General features: G+C 37.0%; 1 protein-coding gene across 2 annotated transcripts; it reads left to right on the forward strand.

Annotated features, from left to right (window-relative positions):
* The first annotated feature begins 307 nt into the window (after window positions 1-307).
* SH2D1A (SH2 domain containing 1A) lies at window positions 308-19,576 on the forward strand. 2 transcript variants are annotated; one of them, XM_065900560.1, is made up of 4 exons: window positions 308-639; window positions 13,361-13,424; window positions 18,043-18,187; window positions 19,194-19,576. In XM_065900560.1, the coding sequence occupies exons 1-4, from the start codon at window positions 503-505 to the stop codon at window positions 19,232-19,234; spliced, it is 387 nt and encodes a 128-aa protein (XP_065756632.1). In that variant the 5' UTR covers window positions 308-502; the 3' UTR covers window positions 19,235-19,576. The 2 variants fall into 2 exon arrangements, with proteins under 2 accessions (XP_065756632.1, XP_065756633.1); XM_065900561.1 differs by having other exon boundaries at window positions 503-639; window positions 18,043-18,178; window positions 19,194-19,234.
* Window positions 19,577-26,642: the final 7,066 nt, after the last annotated feature.

Raw genomic sequence — 26,642 nt, forward strand, 5'->3', positions numbered from 1 at the left:
TGAAGGTCACGTACAACTTGCCTCTATCATCAACCCCTTTGGGGACTGATTAATTAAGCTAATTAAGTTAAGTCAGTTAGTTAAGCTAAGTCATGGTGGCCCCCTGGGAAAACCGCAAGGACAGGAGCATTACCAAGCATTCCTGTCTGCGTGCGTTGGGAGTACAGGCCAAATCTTGCAAAGTCCAATGGTCCTCCCCTCTCTGTCCACCCGTCCATCTGAACCCTGTGTTGCGTGGGTGGGTCTGGGAGGGGGATGGAACCCTATGGCAATAACCAAGCTGCTAAACTGCTGAGCTGGTTTTAATTGAACCGTGAGAGGGAGGTTTTCAGGCAGGTAGACAACATCCTGTTGTTCGGGCGCTCCTCTCTCTTTTTTGCACATCTGGCTGAACTGGGAGGCGGGTGGCTGACTCGTGTTGGGTTGCGGCGGCGGCAGCAGCAGCGGTGGCATCTGTCCACTGCCGTTCCACGCCTAGGTCCTCCCAAGAGTTCCCCAGGCCATGGAGGCGGTGGCTGTGTATCATGGCAAAATCAGCCGGGAGACGGGGGAGAAGCTCCTGCTTGCCACGGGTCTGGACGGCAGCTATTTGCTGAGGGACAGCGAGAGCGTCCCGGGAGTGTACTGCCTGTGTGTTCTGTGAGTACATGGTGGGAGCCTCCACTGCCCACCGCGCGGCCCCAGGCCCGGCGGATGCCCTTTGGGGTGGGGAAACGCAGTGTAGAATTTACCTTTGCTGCCAAAAGGACTCAGGCTCCCGATTTCAGTTTTGACCTCTAATAGAGGCCAGCAAGGTGGAGGCCTGCGATGATGGTGGAGCGGCCAGCTTTGGGGCCACCAGCTCCTCAGGGAAGGAGAAGCCTCTCTCTCCAGCTCTCTTGAAATGGCTTTGGAGGTGCCTTCCCAAAGGAACGTCAAGTTCAAGGAGAGGAAGAAGACTAAGAAACTGAATCTATTACTTTAAGACATCAATACCAGTTAGGTCAGGATGCAGAGAGAGGGATGTTTCTGAATAAAACCACCTCTCTGGATCTACTTACTGAGTTTTCTTTAGAGGAGTTGGCAGGCAGAGGGGGGTTTCAGAAATAGGGCCTTTCTTGATAAAAGCTTGGACTGACAATAGTCATAAAGGGAATGGAGGGAAAACACCCTTGTATGATTCAGTTTTGCTCTTTACCTAAGCATCTTAGTCTAACGCCCCGTTTTGAATCAGATGCACCTTCATCTTTGCTTCAGGGCTCCAGAGTCAGGCAGATCTGAGACCTAATCTTGTGCTGGTCTGATGCTGACTTTGGCAAGTTAACCTCTCAGCCCCTCAGTTTTCTTGTCCATAAAATGTAAATAATATTACTACCTACCTCATAGGCGTGTGAGGATTAAATGCCATAATGCAGGTAGAAAATTTAGCACTGGACCTGACACATACTAAATGTTCAGTAAAAGTAAGCTGTTGTTGTTGTTGTTATTATTATTATAATATTATTTTTTCAGTCTATTTCTTTCGGTACTCAGTATTATTATTATATTCTTTGTTTTTTTCAGTCTATATCTTTAAGTACTCACAGGGCATTTCTACGGAAGTACCTAGCTCGATCACTCTTTGTTAGCAGGACAAAAACATCCACGAAAACACCAGCCCTGCACAGTAACTTCTAGACAGAAACAAAATGAGGGAAAATGCTTGGTAGTAATTTCGGTGTCTGACGATACACTGCAAGGTTTTGAAGTTCCTTCTGGGTCATTGAAGAGAGATTGTATTGAGCCTGGTGTTAGAGGATTTTCATTGTTTATTGTGTTTTTTTAAATGGTCAAGACATGTTTGTGGCAACTCTCAGGCCACGCTAGATACATTTGTTATAAAAGCTTCCAGGGCAATACGTACAAGCTATTGAATCTCTTGGGCTCAGATCTTACGTTTCCTTTATATTATTGTTTTTCCCAAGTGGAAACTGGAGACAGTCAGTGAAAGCCAACCAATATTCCTAGGCTCTTTTCTTATCAAAAGAAGGTGAAGGAGTGAGTAGACTGGTGAAAGGGGCTTCTTTAGGGAAGCTGACAAAAGAGGTAGTGGGCCCCTTAACCTAGAGGTAAAAAATAAGGTACAAAAGAAGCCTAGGAAGGGGTGGAAGAGCAGGGGACAGTGTGTGGCAGGATGCTCCTAAGACTTCAGACACACTGGCCTCTTTGTTGTTTCTCGAGCTTGCCAAGCTGCTCCCTGCTTAGGATCTTTGCACTTAACTATTCCTTCTGCCTCTTCCCTCAGAGAGGACTTCCTTGACCATCCTATCTAAAATAAGTGCCCTCTCCCTGTCCCAGTTACACTCCATCACTTTATTTTTCTTCAGGGAACTTTAAACTATCTGACATTTACTTGTCTACTTATGTCTTGCTGGGCTTTCCTGCTAAAATGTAATCTCCGTGAGGACAGGGACATTGTCTCCCACACCAGGAACACAGCGTGGCATGTAACAGGCATTGTGAGGCACGCGATAGGTGCTCAATAAACGGTTTTGAATTAATGAATGAACTGTCAAGACAAATACTGTTCTTTACTGCAGAAAGCTTTTGGGCTGATATCAGGAGGCCAGGGTGTGGACTCTGGGGAAATCACTCAACTTCTCTGGGTCTTGGTTTCCATATTTGTAAAACAGGAATAGTAATGTATGTTCTACCTTCTGCATAAGATTACAGTTGGTAAAAGATGCAAGAGAGAAGGATAATCTTAGCCTTTTTCCCACGTAGGCCAGAACTACATAAGGTATTAATTTAGGCAGGTGGGAATTTCTCAAGTTAAGTTTTCACCCAAAGTAAATCTTGCATAAACGCAGTTTTTATGACTCTTAGTTCTCCGTGCACACCTCCTTATGAAGTAGCAGAAAATTGTCGGCAAATTGGGAGTCCCCCTAGCATATCTTTTGATGGGCACACTGAGGCCTCTGAGTCCTGGAGGGTGATGGCCAGACTGCTCCAGAGGAAAGACACAAGGATACATTGCCTTTTATGACAGTTTCTCAGCCTTTTTTGAGCCAAGGATCCCTTTTGATAAACGTAAACATTTCATTTCCTCCTTTTTACTACTACGCTGTAGTAACAAAATCAAATTTTATTTTGAAACAAACCACGTACTCATTTTAAACCAAAACATCTGTGGTTATGATATACAGCAGAAATAACAATGTAAATGGTGTCATATATATGTGGACAGCAAGGTATAGCTAACAAACATATATTTGACTGTAGGGTTCACTCGGAATAGGTTCTCAATCTGTCTTTTGTTTCTTCTCATTATCCAAGAAGGTTTGGTTGAGCTTCAGTTTCTGTATTTTTATTGTAGAAATAACACATTGCATATGCCTTTCGAACTCTACTTTAAACTATACTTTCTAACTAGGTTTGCTCCTTTCCCCAGTTCTGAACCCCCAATCCTGGCCTTTAGATAAGGCCTTTTCCTCTGTTCATTTTGGGAAATTGAATCTCATAAAGTATTAAAGAAATTTTCCATTTATAGGATTGCTCACCTTCATTTAAAGCGAGAAGTTTTTCTTCCAGTTATTTTCAATAAGTAAATCTAGATTTTGGTATAAGTCTATTAAAAATAGTTCCTAAACACTTATTCATATTGTAGAAAGTTTTTAAAATGTAGATAATGGAAATGAGGGAAAATCAACTATAGTTTTATAACCTAAAGGCAATTATTGTTGAAAATTAAGTGTTTTTTCTTCCGTATTTTAATAAAACAAATTGCTTTATAAACATATGTGCTCTTACACTATTGTATTCTGCTGCATTTTCCACTTAATGTGAAAAAAACACATTTATATATAATGTTCTTACAAATGATTTTAAAACATTATTTTTAATGATTTCATGATAGTCCAACCAGTCCAACTATATTTTCCTTAACCAGTCATCTATTTTTAGACATTTGAATCATTCCAGTTTTTTGCTATTATAAATTCCGTCATGATTCATATTTCAATCCATAAAGGTTTCCTTGTATTTATGATGACTTCCTTATAATGAATTTCAAGATGTGCAATTTTTAGATCAGAAAACATGAACAGCTTAAGATTCTTGATGTATACATGATCACCAAATATTTTTTCCTAAATGGTTATTCCAGTTTATATATATGCTCACCAGTACTGCATGAAAGTGTCTGTCTCACCGCACCATCCCTAGAAATGGGTATTCTTGTTAAAAAAAAAATTCTTCTTGAAATTTGGTGTCTCACTCTTTATTTCATATTTCTTTAGTGATTGAGTGTCTATATGGTTGGTAAACTTGTATTTCCTTGTTCATGAATTGGCTCTTTGAGTACTTTGCCTATTTAACCATTTGGATCTTACTATTTTTCTTAACACATTATGAGGTTTTTTTTTTTTTTTGCGGTACGTGGGCCTCTCACTGTTGTGGCCTCTCCCGTTGCGGAGCACAGGCTCCGGACGCGCAGGCTCAGCGGCCATGGCTCACGGGCCCAGCCGCTCCGTGGCACGTGGGATCCTCCCGGACCGGGGCACGAACCCGCGTCCCCAGCATCGGCAGGCGGACTCCCAACCACTGCGCCACCAGGGAAGCCCTTTTTCTTTTTCTTTTTTTAATGAGTGTTTATATACTAATCCTTGATCTATTGAAAGTATCTTTTCTCAGTTTGGTGTTTGCCATTACTTTTCTTTGACACACAGAAAATTAACATTTTTAGTAGTCAAGTCCGTCACTTGACTACTTTGTGTTTGACTTCCCCCTTTGCTTCCCAACTTAGAAAGTTCTTTGACCTGCAGAGATGTCATAAAACTTCACTTCAATTTTTGTTTTAAATTTATGGTTTGGTTAGTTTATACTTTTTAATTCCATTTGGAATTATATTTTTATGTGGAGAAAGGATCCAATTTGATTTTGTTTCGAAATAGCTAATAATTTATAAATAGAACTTTCATTCCTGATTGATTTACTATCCTACTTTAAATTCTTACATATAACAGTTACTGTTTTGCAGTTATCTATTTGGCTCAATTGATCTATTTATTCTTATACCACTAGCGCTATATATAGTATGATAATGTTTTAATACATTTAAAAAATTATTTGCTGTTCTTACCTGTTGGTTCTTCAAGATGAAATCTAGAATGATTTTGTTAAATGAAAAAAAATCCCATTGGGGTTACCTTAAACTCATTAATAAGTTAAGGAGGAATTGTCATCTTTAAAGAATTTAGTCTTCTTATCCAAAAACCTGATATGTCTCTCCATTTATTAATTTTTTCATTTACATCCATCAATAGAGGTTTGTAGTTTTCTTCCCATAGGTCTTGCATGGTTTTTGTTGTTTATTTCTAGTTATTGTGAGTATGAATGTATGTGTCTATTTTTTTGTTTCTATCATGAATGGAATCTTTTCCCACTATATTTTCTTTTGCAACAGGAAAACTACTGACTTTATGGGGTTTTTTTGTATCCATCCAGTATACTAAATGTTCTTATTAATGCAAATAGTTTAAATTTAATTTAATTTTACTCTTTTTGGTTTTCAAGGTATATCAAGTGTCTTTTCACTAAGGTACATGTGAGCTCTCACATTTCTCCCCTTCTCACCCCTAATGTAGACAGCCATTGGGAAAGTCCTAAATGCCCACTGGGATAGTTTGATGGTGATAAGAAAAAAACAAATTTAAAATATTTAAAATAATTACTTTGAAGAAATAGTTTATTTCTGTACATCCTCTGTACATATCTCAGTTTGCTACTTTTATCTGATGGAAGATTTGGAAAAAGAAATGCTATTATATTCTTTAGCCTCAAGGACACATAATGAAGTTATTTGACATATACGTCTTTAGATAAAAGGATAATTATCTTTTTGTCCTTTAAGATTTAAAGGATGACTGGGAATAAAGTGCCTATCAAACAATTGAACTGGAGAAATGGGTGAAGGAACAGTGACAAAATAAAACTCCAGCCTATCAGTTGTAATTGCAGGGAACAGAAGAATGAGAAATTATAAAACTTAGTTAATTTTTGAATACAGTTGGATATGTGTGTTGGCACCGCATTTATCTTCATGATAATCGAGGCCACTAGAATTACTTTGGACTATCTAAATACAATCCATTAATGGCAGAGCAAGCCTGAAGGCCAGCCTAGGATTAAATGTGCAAATACACAAACCACCAAATGGACAATTCACAGGCCAATAAATCAAGTGCTGACTCTGGTTGACAATGTAAAATTAAGTTGCAAGATTAGTCTGAAGATGTCATTTAGTTTAAAGCAAAAGGGAAGCCTAGGTTGACCTCTTTTGGGCTCTCCCCATCTTGTCTCTATGCTTTAACCCCTTCCTTTGCCCTTTCTCTCCGGTCGTAAGGCCAAGCAGACTCCCTCCCTTTTTGAGAACTATGCTTTTGGATTCACCTTAAGAGCAATTTGTTAACTCATTCCCTCTGATATAAGAGAGAGGCAGCATAGAAAGATGGTTAAGAGCCCATATCTTACAGCCAGACCCTCTGGGTGTGCATCTCAATTCTGGCCCTTAACCAGCTATTTTACCTTGAGCAAGTTACTTAAACTTTCTGTTTCAGGTTCCTTGTCTGTGGAAAGGGTGACGGCAATAATAATACCACAGTACTTACCTCATAGGGTTGTTATGAGAATTATTGCATGAGTTAACATTTATAAAGTTAATATGTAGTAGGTGTTTGTTAATATAAATAAAAGCTCCATAAATAATTGTGAGACAAAGTTAGACCATTGTATGAGTACTTAAATAAAACGTTCTGTGGCACTTCAAGGGAAGAAGAGATTATATTTATTGTCATGACTCATCGAAACTGGTATTACATAGTTTTACCATCAAACTTGAAGCTGAATGACTTTTGATGGTTCTGAAAATTCCAATTCACTGAAAGAATGAAGATTGGGCCATAGGAAATTCAAAAACTTCTTGGATCAAAGTGGCTTTCTATAGGATACCATTCCTCTGGGTATAAAAGCTCTGAAATATTTGTTACAAAAACAGTCACATTATAATTGTGCCTTGAATTTTGCATGTAACATTCGTTTGTATAGACATAGACAGCCTGGGCACTAGCTTGCTTTATTTGTGGTGTCATGAAGAAGTCAGATGTACCTAAACCTTTTCTTTTGTGTAGTCCTTGAAGTGGTATAAAGAAGGAATTGATGTGGTTTTGTCAATTGTAAAGCAAGACCTGTCCCCAACGCTGACCCTTTGAGAAAAGAAAAAACAAGTCAGGTTGCTTTCTTCTTGTCTCTTTCTAACCAGAACACTTATTTTAAGAGTTGGGGACAGCTTTTGAAAAAATAAAGGCAAATTTTAATATTAGCAAGGACTGAATCAACACATGCTTTGTAGTCATTAAAATGCAAAATATATTTTTTAAGAAATTAATTTTTTAAGAAAATTAATTAATGGCAACAACAACAACAGAAATCTCTATTGTTTTCTACCAATTATTTATTTTCTAGATTTTTTCATGATAAATTTAAAATTCCAGGCTTATCATCAAGTGTGACAAAAAGGTTTGATGGAGGAAGGAAGTTAAAATTACACTACATTCTTGGTTTGTCTATATTAATGGGGAGTCAGGGGAAAAATAATCCTAAAAGGGATGTAACAGTTTTTAAAGACGAATGATATTTTTCTGATTTGTGATTCGCTTAGGCTAGATTTGTAAAGCTCCAAGTTGTAATTTTACTTCTGTTTCTTTAAAAAAATGTTGTTAGTCATTTGTATAACTTTATAAGGGAAATTACAAGACTTCCCTGGTGGTCCAGTGGTTAAGACTCAGTGCTTCCACTGCAGGGGGCACGGGTTCAATCCCTGGTTGGGGAACTAAGATCTGCATACCGTGGCGTGGCCAAAAGAAAAAAAAAATGGAAAATTAATATGCAAGGATGCATTTATATTAGTTTAAATTTACTTCTAGTTTATATACATATGGGGATAGTTTTGAACAGTAATCAGAGTGGCGGCTCTCCTTGTGTCCACTTCTTTCACATACCATCATTTTATATCAACATGGTCCAGGTGTTTAAAATTTTTTGAAAAATGTAGCTCTCTAATACCTTTGAACTTTGGTATAGTTTTGAACCATTCTTTCTGCTGCCATTTCCTTATTTTGAGTAACATTCCTTAGGTTCATTCCATTTTTCATTATTAAAATAGAACTACTATGAAAATCTTTGTCAAATTGCTTTTTCCATTTGATTCCTTAGAGTGTATGAAGATAAAGAAGGTCATTAGGTAAAAATACGCACAGTTTTATGGCTCTTGTTATAATTTGTCAGTTTATTTCCTAAAAGAGTGATTTTTCAGTGGACAGGGAGAGAGTATGTGTAGTTTGGAAAAAACATAATCAATATTTTCATTTACTTTTGTATTATAGAATTATTGTTTCATAATACAAGCTACAGAAAACAAAACTATGAAATCTTGTTGGGGAAGAGGGAGTAAAAAGTTCAGAAACACTGTTCTGTGAAGACCAAAAGCATTGAAAAAACTTCAGCTTTTATTTAAATAAAATTTCATTCTTAAAGCATAGACTAAAAAAAAAATTGAGTGACTATGGGTGTGGTGAAAGAAGCCAGCTTGACTTTGGAGAAATTGCCATCAATATTCCCAATGAGGTGTGAGCATTTTCCATGCATTTTAATCAATACTTCTGTAACTTTAATGTTCCTACAAATCATCTGGAAATGTTGTTAAAATGCAGATTCTGACTCAGCAATTCTGGAGTGGGGCCTGAGATTCTACATTTCCAGCAAGGTCCCAGGTGATGCACTGTTATTACCCTGGGAACATAATTTGAATCGCACTGTTTTAAATCTCTTCCATCAGTGATATATGAGAGTATATCAATGACAGTTGGCTACAGGGGATCTTTGGTCAGTGACTTCAGCAACTTGGAAGTGGAAGAGATGAACTGCTGGCTTGTTTGAGGGGTGAAACAATTTTGCTCATTCAGAAATTTGAGGAGTTGTGGAGTAGGAAGGAGATTGTTAAAATTGGATGGGTTAATCACAACGAGCTTTATGTGCCACTAGCACCAGGTTGTTCAAGGCTGAAGGAGGTAAGGACTTTTGAAGTGGTACTCAGGTTCCTGCTGCTTAACTGAAAGTGCGATAAGATCAGATTCGTTAGGAAATCATTTTCAAAACAGACTCATTTATTTTGACTAAATGAGGCTGAATGATAGTAGGGAGATAGATTCATTGTATCTTTTAGAAACCCACTGTTTGAGAAAGTGGAAAACTGGTTGCCTATGATTTTGTTTGCATCGTTGCTGAAATTTTAAATAATGCATTTCCACAACACCTTTAATGATACTGAATTATTGCCATTAATCTCTTCCCATAGGGAAAATGGAACTAAAGGCCTATGCTATTTCCCTGCTCCTACCTCCATTTTGCTGTGTGACTTTTTTTTTTTCTTTTCTTTTTTCGGCACCTTGTGGGTCTTAGTTCCCCGACCAGGGATTGAACCCGGGCCCTGGCAGTGAAAGCACTGAGTCCTAACCACTGGACTGCCAGGGAATTCTCTGCTGTGCGACTTTAAGAAAACCACTTAAACCCTTATGTTTGGAGTCCCCATGGTGAAAAATGGAAATCAAAGCTCTTGCTTTGTTCCCTGCAGCGTACTTACTGAAATCAGTGAGGTACATTTCAATTGCTTAAAAAAACAAAAGACTTTACAATGTAATATTTTATATTTATTTAGCATATTATATATGCTAAAAAGTATACTATATGCATATATCAAGCTCTTTCATATATGATCTAAATATTCTGGCAAACCTTTATAACAAAAATGAAACATTTCCTGTAATTGCACCAGCAAATTAAATTGACCCTTTTTTGGGTTTCACAAATCGAATGAACGTGATTAGAGTGTTTTAGACCTAATTTTTTCATCCTTTAGGTAATAGTACTGATGGATAGTGATTAAAAATATAGTAATTTAATCCACATAAAGACTTTTAGTTCTATAGGGGATTAATGGTAAGTGAGGTCAGTTACTCAAGCTTGACCCTGTTTGAGATACTTTAGGTTTAAACACATTTAATTTTACCAGACTTTAGCATGTAGTTTTTTTTCTTTTTTTAAAAAATTTTTTGGCTGCACCATGCTGCATATGGGATCTTAGTTCCCCAACCAGGGACGGAACCTGCGCCCCTTGTATTGGAAGCGTGGAGTCTTAACCACTGGACTGCCAGGGAAGCCCCAGCATGTATTCTAATCAAAGATATATTTTGACCCAAACTTGTGCCAAAGAATAGCAATCAGAAAATGTCTGAAATAAAACTCTGTGAAGATTCAGATTCATAATTTGAAGTAATTCAGCATAAAGTTTACCATACTTTTCTAGGAAGCAAAGGTTTGTTAGGCAAGTTAAGTAGCAGTACCATAGATACTAAAATATAATAAATAATCTATATCCATTACAGTGTGGGGATCAAAAGCCAGGGCTCTAGAGTCAAAGATGCCTGATTTAAATCCCATCTTTGATGCTTGATTTGTAGTGTGGCTTTGGTTACTTAACTTCTCAAAGTCTCAGTTTCCTCATCTATAAAATCAATTTCACAATATAAAGTTCATAAGATTACTGTGGGGCCCAAAAGAGCTAATGCATGTGCTGTGGGCTGAATTGTGTCCTTGTCAAATTCATGTATTGAAGCCCTGACTCCCGATGGGGATGTACTTGGAAATAGGGCCTTTAAGAGGTAATTTAGGTTAAATGAGATCGTAAGGGTGGGTCCCTAATCCAATAGCGTTCTGGCCTTATGAGAAGAGAGAGAGCACCCTCAATGAATGCCCGCAAAGAAAAGGTCATGTGAGCACACAGCAAGAAGGTGGCTGTCTACAAGTCAAGAGAAGAGGCCTTGGAATGAAACCTATGTTGCTAGCACCTTGATCTTGGACTTCCAGCTCCAGAACTGTGAGAAAATAAATTTCTTTTGTTTAAGCCACCCAGCCTATGGTATTTTGTTATGGCAGCCTGAGCAGACTAGTACAGATTTTGGTACTGAGAAGTACAGTGCTGCTGTAACAAACACCTAAAAATGTGAAAGTGGCTTTGGAACTGGGTCATGGGTAGAGGCTAGAGGTGTTTGGAGATGCATGCTAGAAAAAGCCTACCAATACTGTGGACACAGTATTGGTAGAATGATGGATGTTAAAGGTCATTCTGATGAGGTCTCAGATGGAAATTAGGAACGTGTTGTTGGAAACTAAAGAAAAAGCCATCCTTAATTATAAATGGCAAAGAACTTGGCTGAACTGTGTTCTAGTATTTTGTGGAAGGTAGAACTTGCAAAGTGGATATTTAGCTGGAGAGATTTCTAAGCAAGGTGTTGAAGGAATAGCTTGGTTCCTCCTGACTACTTATAATAAAATGCAAAAGGAGAGACATGAATTGAAGAAGGAATTGTTAAGCAAAAAGAAACCAGAATACAAAAATTTGGAAAATTCTCAGCCTACTCATAGGGCAAAAAATGAGGAAGCTTGGTCTGGAGAGAATACCAAGGGAATGGCTGGATAATCACTCCTTAAGGAGATTGCCCATGATGTTAATTAGTCATCTCAACAGAAGCCAGGAATAGAGTTTGGACCAAAGCATCAGAGACACTGTCAGTTTGGACCAAAGGGAATAGGGCAGGACAATAGTGCAGTTTGGCTGCAAACATGCTTTATCTTTCAAGAAAATGGAAGAATGATCCTGAAGTTGTTTCAGAGATCATCAGGGTTACCACTCCCACCACAGGCCGAGAGTGCCTAAGCCCAGGTGGGCAAGGCTGCTTCCACCTAGATTTCAAAGGTGGGATCAGCTGCCCAACAGAGCCAAGTGGGTGGGGCTGCCCATGCAGAGCCATGGGGGTGACAGTGCCACCCAGTGGGCCTGGAGGGCAGAGCGTCAATCCAAAAAGGATTATTCTCAAGCATTAAGGTCTAATGGAATTTGCCTTATGAGATTTCGGACATTTTTGGGACCTGTCACCCCTTTTCCCCTTCCGATATCTCCCTTTTGGAATGGGAATATCTGTCCTATGCTTGTCTTCCTGTATTTTGGAAGCACATGACTTGTCTGGTTTCACAGGTTCACAGCTGGAGAAGAATTTTGCCTCAGCAGCAGTCATATTCCCAAGTCTCACCTGTATCTCATTAGATGATATTTAGAAGAGACTTTGGACTTTATTTAGACCTCAGAGTTGATGCTGGAATGTGTTTAAGACTTTTTAAGGCTGTTGGGATGGAATGAATGTATTTTGTATGTGAATTTGGAGGTACCAGTGTTGGAATGCTATGGACTGAATCATGTTCCCTCTCCCCCCATATTCATATGTTGAAGCTCAACCCCCGATGTGGCTGTATTTGGAGATAGGCCTTTAGGATGTAATTGAGACGGAGCAAGGTTGTAAGGATGGGGCCCCAATCCAATAGGACTGGTGGACTTATAAGAAGAGAGATCTCTCTCTTCACACACACACACACACACAAAGAAAAGGTCATGTGAACACAGCTAAAAGGTGGCTGCCTACAAGCCAAGAGTAGAGGCCTCAGAATAAAACCTATGTTACTGTCACCTTGATCTTAGATTTCCAGCCTCCAGGGCTGTGAGAAAATAAATTTCTTTTGTTTAAGCCACACAGACTGGTATTTTGCTATGGCAGCCTGAGCAAACTAATACAACATGTAAAACTCTTGGCATGTAGTAGAAATCAACGATACAGATATACAATATGCGTACACAGTGAATAATGGGGGAAAACGTTTACCCCATCTAAAAGGACAAGCTAATTTCAAGTACTTTAGCAGGACTCCTTTTTAATTCGAATTACTATTAGTACTATATTATAATGTATTATAAAGTTATATAGTAATAGTAATATCATAGGAATATACCACATTTATATTTATAATTAATATTATTATTAACTTAAGTGGGCCTGATAGTACCTTATCCCCAGTGAAATGTTTTCACCTTAAGGCTCTGTATGTACTCAAAAAATAATATTACTGTGCTTTGTTGAATCTGTTTAATAATTCATAATTTTTACCAATTACAACAGGTCTCTAGTTTCTTTCTGTCCCAACAGTCTCTCACCTTGACAAATCCTTAGAAGTGCGAGCTCCCTCGTTTGAAAAAAAATGAAAATATAAAGAAGGCGTACTAGAAACTGTGATATGCAAGCAAGTTAGATTCCACAGGCTTTTCTTTCTATGAATGCAGTGGTGCAATATACGTGTGTCCCAGTATATGTATCATTTATATGTAATAGTTAAAGCTCAAGTTTAGAGCATCCATTGTTCTTTTGGAATTTTTCAGTAATGGAAGTTTATTCTTTCACAGGTATCAAGGTTACATTTATACATACCGAGTGTCTCAGACAGAAACAGGTTCTTGGAGTGCTGAGGTATAGCTCTTTTATTTATTTTTGCTTCTGGGGGTATCAGGGAGGTATTTGAAATTTAGACTGCTTTTATAAAAGAGCTGTCAAATCCTACATTCCCAAAATATTCATCAGATTCAAATCACTAAAGCTCCGATCCAAAATTGCTCATGGATCATTAAGAAGCCTTTAGAGAATTTTGGTCCCAGTTCTGTTCAGCCACCACTGTATGGAGTGGTCTCACTTTGGGGGAAAGATAACAAAGTTAAAGGATTGTGTCAAACTTTTGGTGCCTATGTGAAATTTTAGAAAGCGTATCAAAAATATATTAAAAAATCAAATCGACAATTATTTACCAAATGATACTAATGCAAGTGTTGGTTCTATGGGGGATTAAACAACATGACTCCTGTTTTCTAACAGCCTGTAAGACCCTTGAGAGATACAACATGAATTAAACAGCAATGTGAGAGCCTGGTGTTTGCTGTCAGGTGGATGTGTGTTCCAGGTCTTATCTACCCCCAACCCCTTTCTGAGAGGTCTATGACCTTGGGTAGGTTACCTAATTTTTCTTTGAACCAGTTTCTTCATCTGTAAAATAAGCCTAAAAATAGTCCCTTATTCATAGGGCTCATTTTGAAGATTAAATGAGATAATGCATATAAAGAAAGCTCTTAGTCACAGGACTAGCAAGCAAGCCCTCGAAAATGGGAACTCACCCAAGTTGCTGAACAATATGATTGTTTATAGTCAAGTGCTATCTAGCACAAGCATTTGAAGAATAGAGAATTTTCCAAGTATTAGGGTAATCAAGGCTGCTCTTCTGTGGAGGCAGGACTCCCAGCTTAGCCATATGGGAAGGACAAGGATAGGTAGAAAAGAGAGAGAGGGAACATTCCAGTGACTCTTAAGCTATGCTCCGCAAAATCCTAAAGTTCTTTCATTTGAGTGCCTTGGAGTTGCCCAGGGGGTTACAGAAGGATAGGAGGATGTGTGGGTATGCTTTGGGTCCCCAATTTGTCTTTAATCTGAGCAGTCCCTTTTATTTTGCTTATCAACTGGGGCTCTGAGAAAGATTTCATTAGAAAAATGGGTTCTTATGGCTTTGAAAACATTTGAAAGTCACAGTACCATTGCAAGAAATGCCTGTAGAGTGAATCTCTTTCCACATACCAGGGTAGCATCAATATATTAACATGCTAGCAAAGTAGAGGTCTCTACAATGGAAACTTCTGACTTCAAATGCTTTCTCTGATTTCTGACTTTTTATAAAAACAGTCCGTCTTTATAATGAAAGGACTTCATTATGAGTTGTTTGAAAACGTAAATGCTAATATCAACCTCTATTAATAACTCAATCTATGCATTTAAGAAACTCTGAAGTCTAGACTTAAAAAAAAAAAGTAAAATAGCTCTAACCTTTACAGATGCACTGGTGAACTAGAAAGCACAAATTGCAGACTACAAATGTTTTGAACTACTGAGATGAATTAGGGCAAGTTTTCAAACACATTGTTGCTTTATATCAGGATAATTGATGCTACCATTCTAATTAGAGGAAAAGCAGTACTATTTCTAATCAAAACTGTTTATACCCGTTTATTTTTAAAAGTTCTCTGCATCACTGCAGAGATGACTGAATAGGTTATTAAATTTCATTTATTATGAGGAATAGTAGTGTATGATATATACATATATAGTTGTATATGATTTGACCAGAAATAGCCCTTCTCCCTAGAGAAGTAGCCTTCAGCTGCTGAAGAATATTCTTTATGGAAAGGATCTTAAATTAGCAGGGCTTAGGTAACGTTTTCTTTAAACTTGTTTTCTTCCATTTCAAGTATAACATCATATGCAGATTGTTACATGTTTGTGATCATGTTAGGGAAGAAAGGGCTTATTGAACACAAATGCTCTCTCATTCTGTTGTCTGGTCTGACCCGTTTATCTAATAATATTGTAATTATCTGCACCAAGAGAGCAGAAGATTGGCATGTTTTCTCCAAAGGGAAAACAGTTTAAAAAAAAAACTCTTTAGATTTATTTTTGAAATGCATATTGCATTTTTTTCTATCTACTAAATTTGCCTTCTAGTTATGTTTTCCTATGGTGAATATTAAACTAGTGTGTATTCTTAGAGCTCATATCATCTGACTGGAAGAAATTTCTCTAGAGCATAGTGAAGACCAGCTATGATCCAAAGCATGTTTCCATGGATAACTGTATGGGAAATGTGCAAATTTGAACAATAGCTGAGTTCAGTGACAGGATGGGAGATGTCAGTGGTACAATTCTTGAGGTAAATGTATTTTCAAAATGGGGTAAATAACAGATAATTTATATTGCTCTTTGGAACAATGCTTTAGTTTGCCACATTGCAGGAAAAATCTTGACAGTAGCACTAAATTTTCTGTGCAAAGATTGTACTAGAAATCTAGGTGTGTCTGCAGTTTGTTTCAAAGAGTGGAGTGAAATTGAACCCTGGATCCACTGAACTACGAAAGACAAATATTACGTGATTTTCTAGCTTTAGGTAGACTTTTAGGTTTTATCATTGCCTAGTATATTAATTTATCTCATGTGACTCAGGCTAAGATTTTGCCAAACTGTTAATTCAGAGAATTCCACGTACAGTCACCTATCATTTATTAATATGTTCATTGTCTGTGGTACATTGTAAAAAATGTACTAACATCCCCCTGCTGACTTCAGTGCTTTTGGGCTTTTCTGGATATTTGATCATCAGTAGATCAGTGGATGTTAAATAATTTTACTTATTGACCTAAGCAAAGCACTATAAATTCAGTCAGTTATTTGCCAGTGCAACATTGCATGCCAAATTCAAATTGCTTTTTTACCTTCAGTGCTATTATTTCTCTCCATTGGCATGGAGAATCAAGTGTTAGCTGCATACAAATCCTCATTAAAAAGATGCTTCTGTTGATAAATGGTTTTACAAGCCACAAGAACAGGTAAAAAGATGTGTGGTTTGAAATCTTTCCACCCCGGGGGAGTGGATTAGTTTCTCTTCTGGTTGGTGACTAACTTCACTAGAACCTGTTTGGTCTCTAATCTGCCTAATCTGAAAGGAAAGAGTCTGGGTCCTGGGATCTAGAGCCAGTTCTGCCTCTGGTTATCTGTGTGACCTTGGGCAAGCTGAATTATCTCTTTGTATTTCCATTTTCTTATCTGTCAAATGGGAGTAACCAAATCAGCCAATAACTGCCAGGAGATGGGAAAGTGCTTTGAAAATGAAAAAGTACTCCAAGGAAGACATAAGAAGGTTATTTTGTGCCTATGGCCTGCCTTTGACATTTGGAGATTCTATCCTGGAGCCAAAGAACTGTTTGGATCCCTGTAAGAATGGCCATATTATTTTGGATGAGGTCTCAATAGAGTTCTGGGAAGGTGTTTTGACTGTAAGGTTGGAGCTGAGTGGGAGAGTATTCTGTATCTACTGAGTAGCTGTGTGAGCCTATGAGCTGACACTAATTTAAAGCTAAAAAGAACTTTTTCAGTGTTTTCAGTGAAAAACTCTTTACCCCAGTGTAGGAAATGACCAAGAGTTATAGTGGACAGTGTGCTGTCTTTGGCATTTTGTGTAGCTGACACACATCTGTATGCCAGCCTTCATGTTTTCTCATTAAATGCTAACAAACAAATAGCTCCCACCTCAAAAACTTTCTAGATGGAATAGCTGAAAAACAGCTTTCTAAAAAAACTGGTCATTGTTCAATTGCTTATAGCAATACTATTTTATTTCATGTAAAATGACAGTTTTGAGCTGACGCTTAAAGCTTGGCTCATAAGCTTTTGCAGGAAATTGTTGTTGATTTCAAGTAGTGTCTTTACAAGAGAATTCATGTCAGGAGAGGAGTACATTTTAATAGTCACCTGCAAATAATGATCCCTTCAAAACCAAACAAATAAATAAAGGTGACCTTAGTCTTTCATTTCGTGTCATAGAGAGAACCTTGTCACAGTGAAGTGTTGACATAAAGAGCAGTTTGGGGGAGGATAGGGAAGTTTCCCAAGGAGGAAAAAATTTAATGTGTAGGGTGAGGCAGGACATACCGTGAAGTGAAAGAGTGTGAGGACTAACTAGCCCTGCATTGTGTGCCTCATAACAGCCAGTTTTTAATTTCCTGTGTAGCATTTTATATTGTGGAATGATGGCAGGGAGGATGGGTTGTAGTTGTTGTTTTATTTGTTTGTTTGCTTTTTTTTTTTTGGTTCTTTAGGCTTTTTATTAATGACCTGTAGGATCTGTGTTTTTTCTCTGTTTAACTGCATCCTCTCTGTTGGTGAATTCATTGTGGGTAATGGCCTGTATACCCTTAGAGGTTCGGGATGTATGATGGGTAGCAGGCAGGAAGGGCAGGGTGATGAGCAGCAGCTTGTACAAACTAATACCACCCTCGGGAGAACTGAAATGACAGCTCATTAGCTCCTCTTGCAGGGAAATTCAGCCAACCAAAGTAAGCTCTTCTAGAATGTTGTTTTTCCTTCTTCCTTATGTTTTCAAATATTTGAACAAGTTACACAAATGTTACCTCTCTAAGCATCCCTTGCACATTTTGTAGGCCCTTTTTTGTATCATTATGAGGTAGATGAATAATCTGCTTGGCCTTTTATTTTCCAGACAGCACCTGGGGTACATAAAAGATTTTTCCGGAAAATAAAAAATCTCATTTCAGCATTTCAGAAGCCAGATCAAGGTATTGTAATACCTTTGCAGTATCCAGTTGAGAAGAAGCCCTCAGCTAGAAGTACACAAGGTGCTACAGGTATGGTTTACTGTTTATTTTTGACAGGTTTGGAAGCTTAGGGCTATGAGTCACCCTAGTCATAAACATATAGTTATAGAAAAATGCAATAAGAAGATGGAGCCAGCAGCCCCAGTGAGAGGGGGCTATTCACATACTATGATTTCCACATGCTATACTATAAACTTTTAATAAAACTCTGCAAAAATATAAAAAATTCTATGAGCCCACAACATTTTAATCTTTCTTATCCCGTCTTGTCTTCCCCAGCCTGTTTTGTCGCTCCATGAGTACCATTTCACTTCACTAATTCAGACACAAATAATTTGAAAGACGGGACAATTCAGAGAACATCTGGACTTGTCCGTTACTTTTGCTTATTATCAGGTAGTGTTTTCCCTTCAGGGATGGAAAGGCTAATGTTAGCTTGGTCCACGTGATCCCGATTTCTGAATTTGTGGTGCTTGAATTAATAAAATTTTATTGTAGCAAAGGAAAGGAAGTTAGTAGACTTTATTTTTCCACTAGCGCAAATTGTTAATCTCCTGAGCAAAGCTATTTTAATGGACATGTCAAGCTAATCACCGAATACTAGCCAATGTCCTCAGCTGTCAGATTTGTGATAGTTGATATCTATTGAAGGGGGTTAATCATCTGTCTTGAGTAAGAGGATACGCGTTGATTGAAACAATAAATATTTATGATAAAATAAAATGAGTTGTTATTTCCTTTTTTGACAGGGACCCAGGCTCAGGCATAAACTGACAATTAGACTCAGACTCAAGTGGTGAATTAAATTAATGAGTAGTTAGCTTTTTTAAAAGAAATGTAAATAGAATTCCAATTTACAAATTGGCTCAGTATGCCATTCTCTATAACAGTTTTAAATACTTGTTGCTTGAGCTATATCATTGGATTGTATCTTTGTGAACTTTATGCAGTTGGAAATTTTATGTTTGAGTTAACCTGTAATTTTAATAGCTTGTAAGTTTATCTCTTCTTGATTTTTGTTATTATTTTTCTTTAGGGAGAAGAGAAGATCCTGATGTCTTCCTGAAAGCACCATGAAGAAAAATAAAACACACCTTGTACTTTATTTTCAATAATTTAAATATATGCTAAGTCTTATATATAATTGATAATACAGTTCAGTGAGCTACAAAAGTATTTCTGAAACCATCATAGTCCTGTAATGGAAGCATCTATACCATGATGTTAAAGCTGAAATGGACTTTTCGGATAATGAGGAGCTTTGAAATGAGGATTGGGGAAAAATAATTCCACAGGTTATTTTCAGTTATTGTATTTACAAATGGGAAATGACTTAAAACATAATGATACTTTATAAAAGATTAATGTCAATTCTTGCCAAATATAAATAAAAATAATCCTCAGTTTTTCTCAAAAGCACCATTTTTAGTGAAATATTATTTGATAGCTACTGATTTTAAAATGTCTTGCTTGATTATATGGCAGGAAGCTGGTTCGTGTCCCTCGTCTTTGTCATGTGTGGTTCTACATTAGGTATTATGCTCTCCAATAGCTATAGTGTTATAGGCTCTCTGGGGATATATGAAACTGTGCACTGTGTGCTAAAAACAAGTACTAGATAGAGAGTGAAGAATTTCTGTTTAATTCTGAAAGCAACCTTCTTGCCTAGTGTTCTGACGTTGGACAGTAAAATCCGCAGACCAATCTGTAGTTTAAAATTCCCGTAATTTAAAATATGCTCTAAATGTTTATTATATTTGATGCTATAGGATTTGAAATTATATTACAAATCTGATGAAGTGGACTTTTCTTCTTTTCATTTACCTCTGCCCCAGTAGTTGTCACTCCATGTAAAAACAGCAGCTGCAGCTCATCAGCTGTGGCTCATGAGTAGCTGATTTACAAGCAGTCTCCCTATCAGGTGGCCCTACAAGACCATTGGAAGCTTACAGGTTACATTAATTTTTAACAATTCCAAGTAATTGTAACCTAAGTGAGAGCCAAGATTGTAGGCAGTGATGGGTATTGGTATTTTCTTCTCACATTTATATTTTCATGACTCTTACAATTCAATTATATGTCAAGTTGCTTCGGGCCTCATAGAATTCATTCACTCAGCAAGCACAATAGGCACTGGGGTAGAGAAGTAAAAACACCTGGCCTCCACGCTCAGGTAGCCCCCTGCCTAGTTGGACAAGAAAACAATAGCAATAAAAGAAAATAACAATAAAAGACAAGAAAATAACAATAAAAGGTGGTAAGTACATGGTAAGTCAGGGTCCCAACATGTAGGTAGATCTTTTTTTTTAAAGGTTCTACTCCATTTATAGTCATTATGAAATATTGGCTATATTCCCTGTATTGTACAATATATCCTTGTAGCTTATTTTATACAGAATAGTTTGTACCTCTTAATCCCCTACCCCTATATTGCTCCTCCCCCCTTTTCTCTCCCCACTGGCAATCAATAGTTTGTTCTCTATACCTGTGAGTTTGCTTCTTTTTTAAAATATTCACTAGTTTGTTGTATTTTTTAGATTCTACATATAAATGATATCATACGGTATTTGCCTTCCTTTGTCTGACTTATTGCACTTAGCATAATACCCTCCAAGTCCATCCATGTTGTTGCAAATGGCAAAATTTCCTTCTTTTTTATGCCTGAGTAGTAGTCCATTGTATATATATACCACATCTTCTTTATCTGTTCATCTGTTGATGGACACTTATGTTGCTTCCATAGCTTGGCAGTAAATAATACTGCTGTGAACATTGGGGTGCACGTATCTTTCATATTAGTGTTTTTGTTTTTTTCGGATATATACCCAGAAGTGGAATTGCTGGATCATATGGTAGCTCTATTTTTAGTTTTTTGAGAAACCTCCATATTGTTTTCCACAGTGGCTGCACCAATTTACATTCCCACCAACAGTGTACAAGGGTTCCCTAGGTAGATCTGTCTTTAAAGGAAGAATGAGTTAACCCAATACTCTGGCCCATGGTCCATAGGAAGCTGGTTCATTATAAATTTCATTATAAACCAGTAACTTGGAATTCTGGGTTGTATGTGAGAGGTGGTGAGCTTGGTTAATAATTAGCGAACTGCCAAGAGACAAAGCTACTCTCTCTGCTGGCAACATCTGATTTCTGAGCATTTAACCTGGATGCTCTGGGAGTGCAAAAGTGGAGTATGGCCACAATGATGTATTGTGCTCCAGTTACCATTTCTAGAAGTAAAAGCATCACTTTAATTTGTAAAGGAATTCGGAAAGCTGACTTTCCAAATAAAACGCATATGTTTAGATACTTTTTAATTATTTGTAGCTTGGGTTTAAATTTTAATAGGTGTAACTAATTTTTACTCTAATTTGTTCATTATGGAATAATCCTAAATATAGGAATGTTTGCATGTTCCTTTACCAGGGCCTTTTTTGAATTATTTATGTTTTCTCATATTTTAATAAAGTATTTGAAATCTTTATTTTTCTAATTTGTCTTAAAATATTCCTTTCAAAAATATTCAAAGATAGGTGCTATTAATATACTAAATAAAGCATCGATGAAGGTCATCTTATCTTATTGGACTGATTCACTGAAAAAGGTAAGTGCTTTTCTGATTTTGCTATTGTCAAATTTTCCAGTTGATGTGCCTACCCACTGTTTTCTTTTGCTGGCCTTTTATTCATCAAGTTTTTTGCACTTTTTCTTTCCTGGCATGAGCATCCTTGCTATTTCCCAGTACATAATAGCTTGCACCTTTACAGAAAGGTCATATCCTTGCCATATCTAAAATATTGCCATGTTAACATATACCTGTAAGATGCTGAGTAAAGGTAGAAAAATGCACATATATTTCTAAGTGCACACCTTTCTTCAGAAAAAAACGTGTGTCAGCAAGCCCACGAGGAACATGACAGTTTATCAAATACTTGTTCATTTTCTCTGAAATTTGTTCTGAAGAGATAAGGTCAGTAGGGAGACAAGCTTAGGTAATTGTCCATTTGGCTGTTACAGGCAGGGAACTTTTGTGGTAGTACATAGGTAGAATAGGTCTACAGAGGATGCCTCTGATTAAGTCTTCTGGTATAAATCAAGGGCTGGATTTAAGATATTATTTGTGGTAGAATGGATAGAAAAGTTAAAATGTGAGAACCAGCTTTAAAATCTGTTAAGAATGTTTAGACATCAGCTTATGCTTTATTTGATTCACTTATTGAGTTCAGAATCCAAAGTCTATTAATAATAAAACCCAGATTTGCCCTTGAGCATTTCAAGGTTACAGATGCCTAGTCTTCCTGTTAGTGGGCTATAAATTCAACTTTGTCACCTATGTTTGCCCTTGCAGTAAATGGGACACCATAATTTTGCAGTTTGCAGCTCAGGGTGAAGTTAAACTGCCCAGTTTGGACACTTTCATAATTTGGGGTCATTGGCCCAACTTGCAGTAAAAGGCTGAATTTTCATCATGAGGTCATTTGCTTTTTAAATGAATATTTTTATGTGGAAAGAATATAACCTGATCGACTGGAGAGAGCCCATCAACATAGCAAATGAGACTTGAATTTGCTTTTCGGCTTTGTCACTGATTATGCCAGTGACCTTAGGTAAGTCAGTCCGTTGCTGGTATTGCATTTGCCAAATAGGAACAATTAAGTCTTGCTCACCTCACAGGATTATTGAGATACTAGAATTATATAAATTTATGGTAGTAATATTACTAAATGTTTGAATAGCATTGATATTTAAAGATCTCTAAAAGTGAGGGTGAATAGGGAAGGAACATGGAGAAATCCCTTATCTCCTTTATAATTTTTTCAATGTAGGAGCTCTACTTTCTTTTTGTACTGAGGGTGGGATGCATATTTTGAAAAACCAATCTCCTGGTGTTACTAATATCCCCCAACTCCACTCCCCACCCCCATTGCTTTTTGCTGATTGGTGTGTTGAAACAATCAGGATTGTCTTCTGCTCTGTCAATCTTCTCACTGTATCTCTGTATATATCAGTGAATAAAAGGCAGCAGGGCACTTTAGAGTGGTGTAAATTCCAGGATTCCAAGCAAGTTTCAGTAACAGGCTGTTTGGACTATAGGTACCCCATTACTATCAAGATGAATTTTGGAAGATCTGTTGGCCAGCCTTCCCAGTGTCTCTCGTAAATGTCTTTTTGTGAAAAATAAGCGCCAATGGCCATTGTAACTGCCCAGGACTTCGGGCCTCAGAAGAGTTGTTTTTTAGTCTTTCCTGATTGCCTCCCCTGCCCCATTCATTCTTTGCCAATGCGTTGGGTTGCCCTGCTCTCCTAGCTCCCTCCCACCCCTGTTTTTCAATTCTTAATTTTCTTTCTATTGCCCAGAAAGGCATCAGCAGGAGAGAGAACCTTTATGAGTCCTAGCCTAGAGGCATTTAAACTTGAAACAGCTACTCTTTTTTTATTTTTATTTTTATTAAATGGTCATTTGTGTCAGAGATCCTATATGTATGAAAAATAAAAGTGAAGAGGCGTCTGCTTAGGATTAGTGCCTTTTTGACTTCTGCACCTATATTTTCAAGGTGATGTGGTTTTATTGCTCCCTTTTAGGGAGCCACTTTTCAAATCTCAGGTGACCAGACTGACTTGAAAATGCAGTTTGGCGCATGAATAAAATGGGACACAGTGTTCATTTGCAATTTTATTTTTTAAAAATGAAATATTCAAAGTACTTTTTTCTTTCAAATATCGACACATAATGTTTAACTTTAAATATTTACAGCATGTTGTGATGCTCTTGTAGAAAATGCATGCTTCTGGCCTGAAAGCCAGAGCAAAATGCAAAAGACCATTTAACTGCAGCCAGAGAACATGAACCTGTACAGTATCCAGTCACTTTTCAGCACAGGATTGAGAGCAGGAATACAAAACTGGAACCTATTGTTTCCTAGCAACATGGCTCAGGCCATTATAACACAATTTCCTGTATGATTAGAACCTCTAACTGTTGTTATATAGAAACTGAAAATCTTGGCATACACTGTAAACATCTTTACTTCTCATGAGAAAGTAAGCAGCTAAAAAGAACATTTTTCTGACGTAAAGGCTATACTTCTCTTTTTCACCTTCTTTTTACTGATGCTTTTGCCAGAAGAATAGTAAAGATTTAGACATTGTCATGAATCATACAAGTAAAATATTTTCAAGGACACAATCTGATATACTAACATTTATTTAAGAGGTTAAAGTCCACCACTAAATCTAAGGAAAGATTTTTTTAACTGCCAAACACATTTCCTTTGACAAATAATGTAAGATGACAACTGCCAAGACAAAATCCACAGCAAGTTTAACTCTAACTATTTTCAGTTACTGTTTAGGAAGTAATTTCTTCTTATACACAGTAGTATATTTGGTCCTTAATAGCTTTCACGTGAAGGACACACTGAAACAGTCACTATTTTGTGGTTGAATTCTTTTTTGTTGTTGTTTGTTATTTTCTGGTTTTTTTCTTTGTTTTGTTTTTTTGCTTTTTTTTGTTTTTTTTGCAGAATAAAGAACCTTACAGAAGGCTGTGGAAGAGCAGTCTGAGATCTGAAGTACTAGTCAGGTCAGCTATGTGTACGTGTGTTCCTCTAAGAACACAAGAACGTTGCATCCAACCTGTAGCCTTCTGTTTTTCCACAAGCTATAATACTCTCCAGTCTCTCCAAAAGTTCCTTTCAATACTTGATTACTGTACTTTTGCTTCCGTTACCACTGAACTCCATTACAGTTGCCCTTACAGGAACATATCTTTATAAATGCAAAAACTTTGCCCTGACTCTCTTAGGTGCTATTACAGTAGGGCCTGGTCTGGTTAAAAATTTTTTTAAAAAAAGGAAAGAGAGGAAAAAAAGTAGAAACAACATGATAGGATGCTCGAAACTGTGTCAATAGTAATGAAAAAGAACAATCTTACAAAAATTAGAATTAATTGTATACCTCTCTACATAGCATGTGAATTCCAAATTATACATCGTTAAGTTTTCATACATTTGGCTATGTTGTATATATTATATATATAGTCTATATATTATAGATCTTCTAGATAAATTGACAGTAAAGGACACGCTTATTTTATACAGTATTTTGTTGGGTTAAAAATAAAACATATGCCTATTTATATGGTGAGTGTTTTACTAAAAATTAGTATGAATTGGGCTTTATATCCCTTTCCTTCAGGAATCATGCTTCTAATCAGTAATGATTAGAATGACAACTAAAAATAAATATATTTAAATGTCTGTTCAACTGTGAACTTTTCAGCTCATTTGGATCTCTAGACTGTAGTGCAAGAGTCAAAACAAAATTTAAAAAGCACAAATAAAATGGGCCTAACTAGGAAAAAGAAACAACTATGGAGTATTCCCTGCCTCCGGCCCAGAATATTCTTCATAGGAGAGCCCGACTGCTGTGCTCTCACTTGAACCTACTTGAATGGTGTGTGGCTGTGTAGTGTCAGCCACCTGTCTTCTGGGTATGAGAAATTCATATATTTCTCTTTAAAATGCTTTTACTTTCATCAAGAGATACAACTGAATTGTTCTTTCATTAATTTAAACTTCAGAACTACAAGTCAATAAAGGCATCCTTTGTATTCACATGAATAGGAAGTGATGTACTCAATATCTCCATGTTCTTATTAAGAAATGCCAAAATGTTTCTCTTAGATTTACTACTCATTAGTGCTAACCTTTTGGGTTTTTTTCTCTTTCCTCCTAAAAAACTTTGGAAGTGGTAAAGAGAACAGTAATAGTTCAAGGCAGTATTAAAACCACAGCTCTAAGTGATAAAAAGTGCATTTTCTGAATATAATACAAATATAACTTTAAGAAACTAAAGGCACAAATTAAATATGTATTTCAAACTAGAAATGCACAGTTCATGGTAATTACTATTAAGTAAAAGCTTCAAATACTTGTTTCTAATGGATATTTAAAGCAGTTTGAAAATGATACATCATCAGTGAATTGCAAAAAAGTATAATTGCTTGAAGTATAAGCAAAATAGACTCTAATATTGACATCTTGGATTAGTGATAAAATACATCATCACATTTATGAATGTACTCTTTATATACAGTTCATAATTTACTTTTCCATTGATTTAAAAGAACATCAGAGGTTCTAGGAACTTAAGGTCCATTTTTAGGCTGGTGTGGAGGTATTCAAATTTTCAACAAGTTTGCTAGTAATTTAGATCCTGTCCTGAATAAATACTATACCATTAACACAGGCCTGATTCAGGGAAAAAAAACCCCAATATGAGTTCATCATGAATTCTTTCTCTCTCTTGGAATACATGTGTAATCCCAACCTGAAGGTTTTGAAAATGAAATGTGTGGATACACCCTCCCCTACTGTCAGCGGGCCCTTGCCTTTCTCTCACTCTACTTTGTGTAGTTAGGAGCCAGACTCTTTAAAAACCTTAATGTGAGCCTGGATTCTGACTTTGCATATTTTCAAATCATCAC

This window comes from Phocoena phocoena, chromosome X (assembly GCF_963924675.1).
Source record: "Phocoena phocoena chromosome X, mPhoPho1.1, whole genome shotgun sequence".
NCBI lineage: Eukaryota > Metazoa > Chordata > Mammalia > Artiodactyla > Phocoenidae > Phocoena > Phocoena phocoena.